The 11252-nt window shown below is 39.9% G+C and overlaps 1 protein-coding gene across 1 annotated transcript in view; it reads right to left on the bottom strand.

The window, feature by feature from the left end:
* GMPS (guanine monophosphate synthase) overlaps positions 1-11252 on the bottom strand; it is a 62628-nt gene that overhangs the window by 34917 nt on the left and 16459 nt on the right. Inside the window, exons 2-3 of the mRNA XM_020988910.2 lie at positions 2016-2197; positions 520-634 (exon numbers count right to left, since the gene is read on the bottom strand). Of these exons, the coding sequence (XP_020844569.1) occupies positions 520-634; positions 2016-2197 (297 nt within the window). The remainder of the gene's footprint in view (positions 1-519; positions 635-2015; positions 2198-11252) is intronic.

Here is an 11252-nt window from a genome sequence, read left to right as displayed (position 1 = left end):
GCGGCTGTTCCTTAACATTTATAAAACCTAGTAGCAAAATGATTAAGTTGTTTCTGCTTATAGCACGGCCCTCCCACCAAAGTCTCAGTAACCTAGAACACACTGCTCCAGGCTTATATCAGAACAGGGACGAATATACCACAGAAAGCGACAGACAAGTTCATCTCATTTCAGGGGGTCTAATTAAAAGAATTTAGTCATTATTTCATGCTGGGAATGCTATGTCTGCTCTGGTCTGCCCACTGACCTCCCTGGCTTCCTTAGGGCCCAAATAAAACTCTACCTTCTGGCCAACCAGAATTCTGGTTTATCAAAGTTTTCCAGTGTGGCAGAGACATTTCATTTAAACCATCGCAATCTGTGGTTGGTTCCTTAAATGAAGTACAATTTTTAATGACCTCAAATTATATTTTCTCACAAGCACAAAAACTATCAGTATAGCCGCAACTACAGACTAAAACATAAACCAACTCTCAAAACAAATCCCTAATTTCAAGCTGGCACTGATGCTAAGAATACCTGCATGCCATAGCAAATTCCAAGGACTGGCTTGCCAATGGTGAATATTGCTGGATCAAACCAGGGAGCATCTTCAGCATACACAGAATTTGGTCCTCCAGAAATGATGATGGCGCTGTGAACGAAAGAACACACTTTAGCCAAGAACATCACCTGTTACTGTTTGAAAGTCTATCCAGCCCAGTTGTGCCAACACCGCCTAAAGCTCTTCCTGACCCCTGCAGCTACGAGCTCCTCACGTTAGCTTTCTTACAGCACGCTGTTTAAGCCAGTCTTCTGGCCTTGTCTCATTCACGGAATCCTGTTTTGTTGGCGGACATTTCTCATCACAATGAAGACCAGGAGCGCCAGTCAGAGCAGGGACAAAATTAGGAAGATCAAGTGGGACTCGAAAGGAGAGAGATGCGAAGAACCCCCCCACACACACTGTCCTTTAGAGGGAGTAGGGGTCCACAGGTTTCATGCACTGCACGTGGTTTGGAACTTTTTCAATGCATCGTAAAACATGTTGACTTTTTCCTTTCTAAAAAATCCCATTTGTCCTATGGGACGGCTCTATGAGAATGGACGGGGGAGGCAGGTAGGAAGGGGAGAAGACGTGAGGAGATACGCGGGATACTAAGGTCGTGTAAAGTATCAATAAAAACTTACCAAAAAAATAAGCTTCGAAAACTGAACACTGGAGACTCTTGCTACAATGTCCTCAAGGCTCATCAGGCTGGGCAATTATCTCTGAGTTAGACTTAAGAGATCTTTTTGGTATTTTAGTAACTAAATCCTCCTTTGTGTGAGGTCAGAATAGACTAATTTTAAAGGAAGTTTTCTCTTTAAGGAAAAGTGCTCTGGCAAAGCCCCTGACCACTTTCCTTCACTGGCATATTACATAACACTTCAACACTGACCCCTAAACTTTGACACACAAGAAAACATAGGAAATGCAATGTAACACAGAGAAATAGGGGAAGGGGAGGGGAATAAGTATTTCTATAGCACTGGGCACTGTGCTAAGCACCTGACAATTATTATCTCATTTGATCCTCACAACAACCCCAGGAGGGAGAGGCTGCTATTCCCCTTTTGCAAATGAGTAACTGAAGCAAATAAAGGTTAAGTGACTTCCCCAGGGTCACCCAGCTAAGTCTTAGAGGTCACATTTGAATTCGGGTGTTCCTGACTCCAAGACCAGGGCTCTACCTATTGGGTCACCAGCTGCCCTCAGCTTGTCCATGAAAGAGGTCTAATTATGAGAACTGAGGACATCTTTAAAAATTAAATAAACAGATAAACCTAGATTGTCTTTGCTTTTAAAAAAGAGTAACCTCTTAGACATTTCTGATAAATCACTTGTTTTCTTAGAAAATTTCGGGGCCCAGACAAATTCAGAACAAAACCTCCCAGAGCACAGCATGGGGGCATCTACAAGGATCAAACAAATAAGTCACGTCCAACCTCCCACGCTCTTGAAACACCCCGCACGACCCTGGAACATAGCCTACCGAAATCCCTGCTCTTTGATGGCAAACGCTGGCGTTTCCAGAGGGAAGATCTCCGACTGGACAAACAGCTCCCTCACTCTCCTGTCGATGACCTTCCCATACTGAGCACCAGCATCCAGAATGACAACAGCCCCTTCGTAGTGGTGTCCGCCATCACTGAGGTCCCCTCCAGCATTCTCCAGCTGTGAACATGATTTACAAAAGGACTTGTAATTGTGAAAATGAGTCACAGTAAGTGTCCCCACATAGAGGGCGCATTAAAAACTGAAAATGAAAAACCTTTCCTGGGTGACTCAAGGAAAATGGATGCAAAGCTTGCTTTTAAACCTGAACTAAGCCATTTGATATAAATCCAGTGTTTAAAACTATCTCCAACCAAAACTTCAAAGGCAGCCCTTTGACCACACTTTGTATCTCCCAATTCACATCCTCCCCCCACAACCAAAGCCCTCTCAATTTGTGAACCACCAAACCAGGCAATTTTTAAACAAAAAGATTAATTACTCTCTGGACTTTCCAAGACAATCTCCCTCCGGTCTCAGGACTTCTCAGTAGCCATTTAAATAATGTTTAATTCAAAAATATTAGACTTACAAACTTCCTTTAAAAAGCCTTTATTTCTCCATTCCACAGGAACAAAGACAATGCCTATGAAATATCTAAAGCAGAGTTGCTACTAGTGCTGAACAGTGAAGAATATATTTATCATCCACAAAATTTGAAAATAAAATTGACTGGAGTCAAACTGCTTAACAGGGGCAAGAAAAAATAGTACCTCATTTATGCAGAACTCTTAAGGTTTACAAAGCAATTTGCTGACAACCACCTCATGAGGTTGCTAGTGCAAGTTCTGGCCCAATTTTATAGATGAGGAAACTAAGGCTCCAGCAGGTGAAATAGGCTGCCCATGATCACAGCTCACTTAGCAACAACAGAGGCAAGATTCAAATAGCAGCCCAAGCTCCGAGGATCCTTCCTCACGGCCATTTATGTCTGGCTCATAGAAGCCCTCTGGACTCCACACTGGCCGAGACCTGGATCGTCCCTTAAAGACCCTGCATCCTGGGATAAAATGAAGACTCCAGCTTTCCTAGGCCATCAGTCATTTGCAGGTCTAAGGACAAATGAAAGATCTAGGTCTTCCTACCACAGAGGGTTACATCACATCAACTTCCATCAAACATATTCAATCACATTTAAGGATATGTACTTTCACACTTAATACATGCAATTTGAGAAGCATCTCTAAAGATTCCATGAAACTGAATTTGCAGTATTAGATCCCAAACTCTAATACAAAGCAGTTTCACCAAAATGACTGGGTAATAGTTAAGAAACAGAGAGGTCTATCAATAGAACAGACAAGGGCCCCAATATACAGAAGCAAAAGAGCCCAGAAGCCTCATGTCTGGGCAACCTAAGACCTCAACTTCTGGATTAAGAACTCACTATTTAACAAAAACTGCTGGAAAACTTAAAAGTAGTTTAAAAAATATGAAGTAATCAGTGTGGCAGAAACTAGGTACACGCCAACCTCTCACATTATATATACTTAGATAAATCAAAATGAATATATGACAAACATCATAAACAAATCAGAGGTACAAAGAAGAAACTACCCTTTAGATTTATGGATAGGGTATGAGTTTGTGACCAAACAAGGGATAGACAAGATACAGTAGTTAATTCTAATTACGTAAAATTAAATTTTTTTTGCCAACAAAACCAATGCAGTTAAAATTAGAAAGCCAACAAGTTAACTGGGGAAAAAATCTTTTCAGCAAGTTTCACTGATAAAGGTCTCATTACCAAGCTAAAAAAGGAACTGATTCAAATCTACAAAAATAAGAGCCATTCCCCAAGTGACAATGGTCAAAGAATATGAACAAGTTAGCTCTTAAAGGGAAGAAAACCAAGCTAAAAATAATCATATGATAAAATGCTTCAACTCTCTGATAATTAGAGAAAAGCAAGTTAAAGCAACTCAGTTTCTAATACCTATTAGGTTGGTTAGCAAAGTTAACAAAAAAGAAAATGACAAACGTTGGGAAAACAGACACAGTAACGCACTGTTGGCTGAGCTATAAATCGGTCTAGACATCTGGAAAGTAATTTGAAACTAAAAAGAGTTACTAAACAATTCATACTCTCTGACCCAGCCATACCACTACTAGGCCTATAAAGAAAAAGAAAAGAGGCCCCACAAACACAAATATTTATATAGTAGCTCTTTTTGTTGTAGCAAAGAATTGAAAATTAAGGGGATGTCCACCAGTGGGGGAAACGGCTGAACAAAATAGTGTTTATGAATGAATGTAATTCATTTGTGCACAGAGAAAGAGGAGGAGGGAGAGGGAGAGAGAAGGAGGGGTAGGGGGAGAGAGAGCACTTGCTCCAGAGCATGACTTCTCCTCAACTATCCATTTCAAAGGTTTTGTGAAGAAAGCCCTTTGTAAAACTGACAGGGGTGGGGCAGCTAGGGGGTGCAGTGGGTAGAGCACTGGCCCTGGAGTCAGGAGGACCTGAGTTCAAATCCAGCCTCAGACACATAACACTACCTGTGTGACTCTGGGCAAGTCACTTAACTCAACTGCCTCACCCCCCCCAAAAAAACCAAACAACCAATAGAGGTACACAACATATAGTAGGTAGTAAGGAATTGTCCAGTCCCTACACCATATCACAGTTTAGGATTATAGAGGAGAAGTGCAAACGAGTTTAAAATAACAACTTTTTGTTTCCTCAAGACAAGTCGCTGGTGCAAGGATAACATTAAAGGAGAAAGTTACAATGCAATTTCACGCCCAGTTACAGCTGAATGAGACAGATGGTGTGGCTCTCTAAGAAGGACCAAAACACTCAGTAGAGACAGAAGCAACCAAATCACAACTAAAGTTTTTCGTTTTCCTCTTGGCCTTCTATGTAGGCTCAACACAAGAGTAAATGACACCTCAAGAGCCCAGAGGAAAAGCTATGACTGCTGGACTGTCAATAGTGCTTTTCCTCTCTCAACAAGTACAACCCACTAAACCTCCACCCTCTACACTTGATCCAAGTTTTAAAAGAATGATATATACTCTTTTTTTTCTTAAGAGCCTGGTACTGTGAATAGAAAACGGACTTAAGAGTGAAGAGAAACTAGGACTGGAACCTCTCCCGCCTCTCCTTGACTTATGAGATTGTCAACATGGAAGAGTCACTGGATCTGTCTGCTCATTTATAAAAGGGGAATTAAAAATACTTGTTGCAACTTTAGTACAAATTTTGTGGTAAAAAGTTGCAATCGTTTCAGTCGTGTCCGACTCTTCATGACCCCATTTGGGGTTTTCTTGGCAAGAATACTGGAGTGGTTTACCATTTCCTTCTCCCACTCATTTTACAGATGAGGAAACTGAGGCCAACAGGATTAAGTGACTTGCCCAGGGTCAGTTAGTAAGTGTCTGAGACTGGATCGGAACTCAGCTCGTCCTGACTCCAGGTCTGGTGCTCTAACCACTATGCCACCTAGCTTCCCAAAATGTAAACAGTCACATCATTTTAAAAATGAAAAGAAGACAGTGTCTTTCACAACTGTTGATAAGAATCAAAAAACAAAAATGGAATAAAGGCAAAGGACAATTTCAATTACATAAAATTAATTTTTTTTGGCAGGAACAATATCAATGCACCTAGAATAAGAAGAGAAGTTGCCAAGGGGGAAAAATATTTATATCAAACACTACTAATAAATCTCTAAAGACATAAAGGGGATACAAATATGTAATTGATTAAGAACAGTTTCCTAATAGGTAAGTTACAAAAGAACAATTTTTTAAAAAATGATCAAAAACCATTTGAAAAAAAATGTTCCGAATCACTAATTGAGAGAAATATAAATTCTAGTTTCAAATGACACCCAACAAACTGCAAAGATGACAAAAGATAGCTGGGCACACTAATACACTCATGTTATGCTGTGAATGTATCCAACTACTGTACAATATAAGTATGAGAAAAAGTTGCTAAAACATTCGCATGGGTTGACCCCACGATCCTATCTAACTGGGCACACAACTCCAAGGAGAGCAATGGTCCTAACAGTACTTTTTGTACTAACAAAAAGTCCTGCGGGAAGTGGGCCCATCTGCTGGAATTTTCTAGATAAACTGTAGCATAAGAATGTAATGGAATATTACTACACTGTAAGAAACGATGAACATGAGGAATTCAAATTCCTGGAAACACTTGTATGAACTGACAGAACAAAGAGAGCAGACCACAAGAAAAATATACACAATGATAACAATAACACTGATCAAAAACAGTATTAAAAGATCTGATGACACGGATTAAATGCCATAGCCAATCACAGTCCCAGAGGGCAGATTATAATTCCCTACTTACTATCTATTTAAAAAAAAAAAAGATGATGAACTTTGTCAAATTTATAAGAATATGAGTCATTCCCCAATTGATAAATGGTCAAAGAATATGAACACATAGTTTTGGGATGACCAAATCAAAGCTATATATAGTCATATGAAAAATGCTCTAAATCGGGGCAGCTAGGTGGCACAATGGGGCAGCTAGGTGGCACAATGGGGCAGCTAGGTGGCGCAGTGGATAGAGCACCGGCCCTAAAGTCAGGAGGACCTGAGTTCAGATCCGGCCTCAGACCAAACATTTGACACTTACTAGCTGTGTGACCCTGGGCAAGTCACTTAACCCCAATTGCCTAAAAGCCCCCCCAAAAAAAAATTTTTTTAATGCTCTAAATCATTATTGATTAGAGAAATGAAAATTAAAATTAATTTTGAGATACCATCTCACATCTATTAGATTGGCTAAAATGATAGGAGTTAATAACAAATGTTGGAGGGGGTGTGGAAAAACTGGGACATGAATAAACTGTTGGTGGAACTGTCAACTGATCCAACCATTCCAGAGAGCAATGTCGAATTATGCCCAAAGAGATATAAAACTCCATATACCCTTTGGTGCACGTACAGTTGAGGGAAGGTGGAAAGAAGAAAAGCAGACAGCCTTGGGCCTAGCAAAGACAATGCTGGCTGGCTGACTGGCTCACGTGTCCCTTCTTCTTCACAGCCTGTAGCAAGCATCCACATGCTGTGCTGTGACCCTGTGGCGCCAAGGTTCAGAGTTCTCTCAGTCTTACATGAAGATTCCTTGATGGAAGAATTGCCTGGGAAACTTGGGAACCTTGGCCAGTGGTCAGGTCCAAAGGCAGCTTTGTATGTGCATGAGGGCTAGATGGGGGGAGAAGATTTTAGGAAAATTTTTTTGGATCTTCTCCTCAGAGCTGAAGGAGATAGGAGATATGCAGTGGGACTTCAGTCACCTGCATCCCTCAGGAAAGAATGTTCTGGCTAACTGAGGTTTTAAGGAACACTAAAGCTCTAGTATTAACTTGTTTTATTTTAGCCATTTTGGATGGAACTTGTCTAAAATATCTGATGCATTATCCTGCCTTTTTAAAAAGAGTAAGTAGGCTGATCATCATTGAACATTTACTTTTATGGTTCTTAGTTATTGTAAACACTAATTACTGTACTTTATAGTGATAGGCCTTCATGGAATGTTCTAGGTTCTATGCCTTTTTGTACCTATTTGAAAGGAATACTAGATTAACATTTCTGCTTTGCCTTCTTGTTTTAGAACTTCAGGGCAATTTTCTTTGGTAGTTTCTTGTAATACTGTATCAAAATTCCTTTTTTAATCATAATTTTCAGACAGTCTGACTATTCTTATGTTATTTCACCTTGATCTATTCTCCAGATCGGTTGTTTTTCTGATGACATTTTTCATTTTCTCTTCTAGTTTTTCATTCTTTTGATTTTATGATTTCTTGGTGTCTTAGAACATCATTAGCTTCCCCTTGACCAATTCTAGTTTTCGAGGAGTTATACTCTTCCTTAAGTTTTTTGTTTCTCTATTTCTAGTTGATTTTCTTTTCATAATTTTCTTGATTTTCTTGGATTGCTCTTATTTTTTTTCCTATTTCTTCCTCGATCTCTCTTATTTGATTTTTTTTTTTGAAGTGAGGCAATTGGGGTTAAGTGACTTGCCCACAGTCACACAGCTGGGGAGTATTATGTGCCCGAGGTCGGTCCAGGGACACTAAGAACTCACATCTTCTCTGTCCCCAGAGTAGCTAGCGTGGTTAGGTTCTTCCTCCTTTGCTTACTCATTTTTATTTATCTATTTTTGGTTTGGTTTTTTTTTTTAAGTGGCTATTAGAGTAACCAAGTTGTATTCCCGAGGAATGGGGAATGATGCCCCAAGCCTCAGGCTCTTCTCACTGTTATTTTCTGAGGGCAGTCTCGGGGCCCAACCTTGGGCTCTCCTCTCCACTCCTATGCCACAGCTAGAGCCCCTGGCCACCCTGGCCCACAAATGATCTTATTCCGTGAGGTCTCTTAGGTGGCTACAAACTACAGCTGTCCTGTCTGCCCTGGAATTGCAGCCAGGGACTCTGCTCCCCTGCAAGTGCCCACCGCCAGCAGGGCCCCAGGGCCCCTGCCCTTTTGCTGCTGCACTCAGCAGGCGTGTGCTAGTTCTTCCTCCCTGCAGCCTGGGCACATCTGATCAGCACAGCTGTGCTTGGCATCCCTGGACAGCAAAGGTCCTTCAATCTCCTCCTCAGCCATCAGACCTCCACACAGCCCGCAAATTTCTGAGTCTGAGACTGCCTCTCTACCCAGCTACCCCCAGGGCTCACTGTCTCTTGCTGATTCTGTTGTATTTGCACTTCACTGAAGCCAAACCTCCACCCCAGGAGGTCTGGTCTTTCCTGGGGTCTTCTCATATTTTCCTAGGAGGACTTCTGCTTTACTTTGTGTGTATTTCTGCTGCTGTGAGGCAGTGTTCTGCTTTTTGTGGAGGAAATTTGGAGGGCTGAAAGTTTTCTGACCTACTCAGCCACCTTCCAAGAATCCTCTCTCCTTCTGTATTTCAAATTTGGTTAAAGGGAAAGAAAATATTAGAAAAAACAAGGAAAAAAATTTAATATCGTGGAACCACAATAAAGATTACACAAGACATAGCAGCTACTACATTGAAGGACCACAGGTCCTGGAATACTATATTTTGTAAAGCAAAAGAACTGGGGTTATGACAAAAGGTAACTTACCCAGCAGTTAAGTATAATCGTGAATGGAAAAAAAAAAGACATTTAACAAACTCAAAACTTTCAGGTTTTTGAGACAAAAACCCCAGAACTTAAGGCAAAATTCAACATATAACATCCAGGAGAAATATAAGGTAGACATTAAAGACCAATTATAAAGGATTCAACAAGGTCAAATTGTTAATTTCTTATCTGTGAAAATAGCAGCAGTACTTTTAAGATTGTCATCATTATTTGGGTAGTTTGAAAGGAAGGCGTGGGCTAAGCTGAGTATGATGGGGCTATTCTAAAAAAATATAAAATGTGTAGCAAGAGATAAAAGGAGTAATTATCTCTATATGAGGCATACAAGGAAAAATTAATACAGAAGAAGTTACTAGGGGGGAGGGCAGGTAGTGGCTAGAACCTTACTCTAATCAGCAATGGGTTAAAGAGGGAACAACATATATATCTAGAAGGGTATTAAAAGTTTTCTAAATTCAGAAAGAAATAAGAGGGCAAGGGAATAGGGCAGAGGGAGAAGATATTGGAAGAACTCTTAGGGGGTGGACAGGTTAAGGAATAGGAGAACAAGGTAATAGAGAGTAGTAAAGCAGGTGTGGAGTGAGGAGGGATGGATAGGAATAGGGAGAGAAGGATAAGGAGGAAAACACGTAACAAGTAATTGTGGCTTAGAATGCGAACGGGATGAATTTACCCATAAAATAAAAAATGGAAAGCAGACTAAAAATTTCAATCCAACAATATGTTGCTTTCAGGATACAATAAAAATAAGAGACACACACAAAGATAAAAGAAAAGGCAGAAGTAGAATTTAGTAGGTAAAAAATATCAGATAGTAATCATGATCTCAAAGTTAAAGTTGAAATAGATTTAATCAGAAATAACACCGACACTGTGTCAGCAATATTCAGTATTGTTTTAGACCATTTAAAATACCTAGACAGTATAAAATATCTGAGCATATACCTGCCAAAATAGACACAGGAACTATAGGAATATAAACATAAAACACTTTTTATACAAATACACTCAGATCTAAATAACTGAAGTAACATTTATTATTCATGGGTCGGTAAAGCCAATATAATTTTTAGAATGAAAAATGTATCTAACTAATCTATTTATTCAATGTCACCCCAATTAAATTACTAAAAAAATTTTTTATTGAGTTAGAAAAAATAATAACAAAGTTCATTTGGTCAGGAACTTCAAAGAAACCAGGGGAAAAAGATGTAAAGGAAGTAGATTCAGCAGCATCAGACCTTAAACTATATTATAAGGTAAGAGCATTGTTGAAGGGTAAAAAGGACTAGTGTGCTACAAGAAATGATGAACAGGATGACTACAGAAAAACCTGGAAAGACTTGTATGGTCTGATGCTGAGTGAAGTGAGCAGCACCAAGAGAATGTTGTACACGGTAACAGCCACGTTGTGCGATGACTAATATTGATAAACTTAACCCTTCCCAGCAGTACAAGGATCTAAGACATCTCCAAAGGCCTCGTGATGGAAAATGCTGCCCACATCCAGAGAAAGCACTATGGAGTCTGAATGAAGATCAAAGCATGTTATTTGCTATTTCTTTTCCCTTCTGTTGAGTTTTGTTCCCTCTTTCTGGTGGTTCCTCTTATTGGTTCTAGTTCTTACTTACAACACCACTAATGGGAAAATATGTTTAATGGGAATGTATATGTAGAGCCTATATGAGATTGTGTGCTGACTTGGAGAGGGTGGTGGGGAGGAAGGGGGAGACAAATTTTAAACTCAAAAGCATACGGAAGTGATTGCTGATAAATCAAAATAAATTAATTTTTAAAAATGAAGGGTAAAAAGGACAATTTCAATCATTTTAGATTAAAATTGTCTTGTATGAATAAAGCCTATGTAGCCAAGAATAAAAGGCACACAGAAAAGTGAGGGGGGGAGACTTTCATAGACAACAATCTCTCAGACAGGAGGTAACTGGGCTGGAACGTGCTGTAGGGAATGAGCCGGCTGATTTAGAAAAACATGGAAAGACTTGGACTTATGAAGGAAGATGCTATCTACCTTCAGAGAAAGAGATGGTAGAAGGGAATAAGCACAGTGCGGTCTTTGAGTATATATG

The sequence above is a fragment of the Phascolarctos cinereus genome, unplaced genomic scaffold (assembly GCF_003287225.1).
Source record: "Phascolarctos cinereus isolate Bilbo 61053 unplaced genomic scaffold, phaCin_HiC Scaffold_7;HRSCAF=346, whole genome shotgun sequence".
Lineage (NCBI taxonomy): Eukaryota > Metazoa > Chordata > Mammalia > Diprotodontia > Phascolarctidae > Phascolarctos > Phascolarctos cinereus.
Note: the sequence above shows the minus strand (reverse complement) of the source record. Positions and strands in the feature narration are given on the sequence as shown.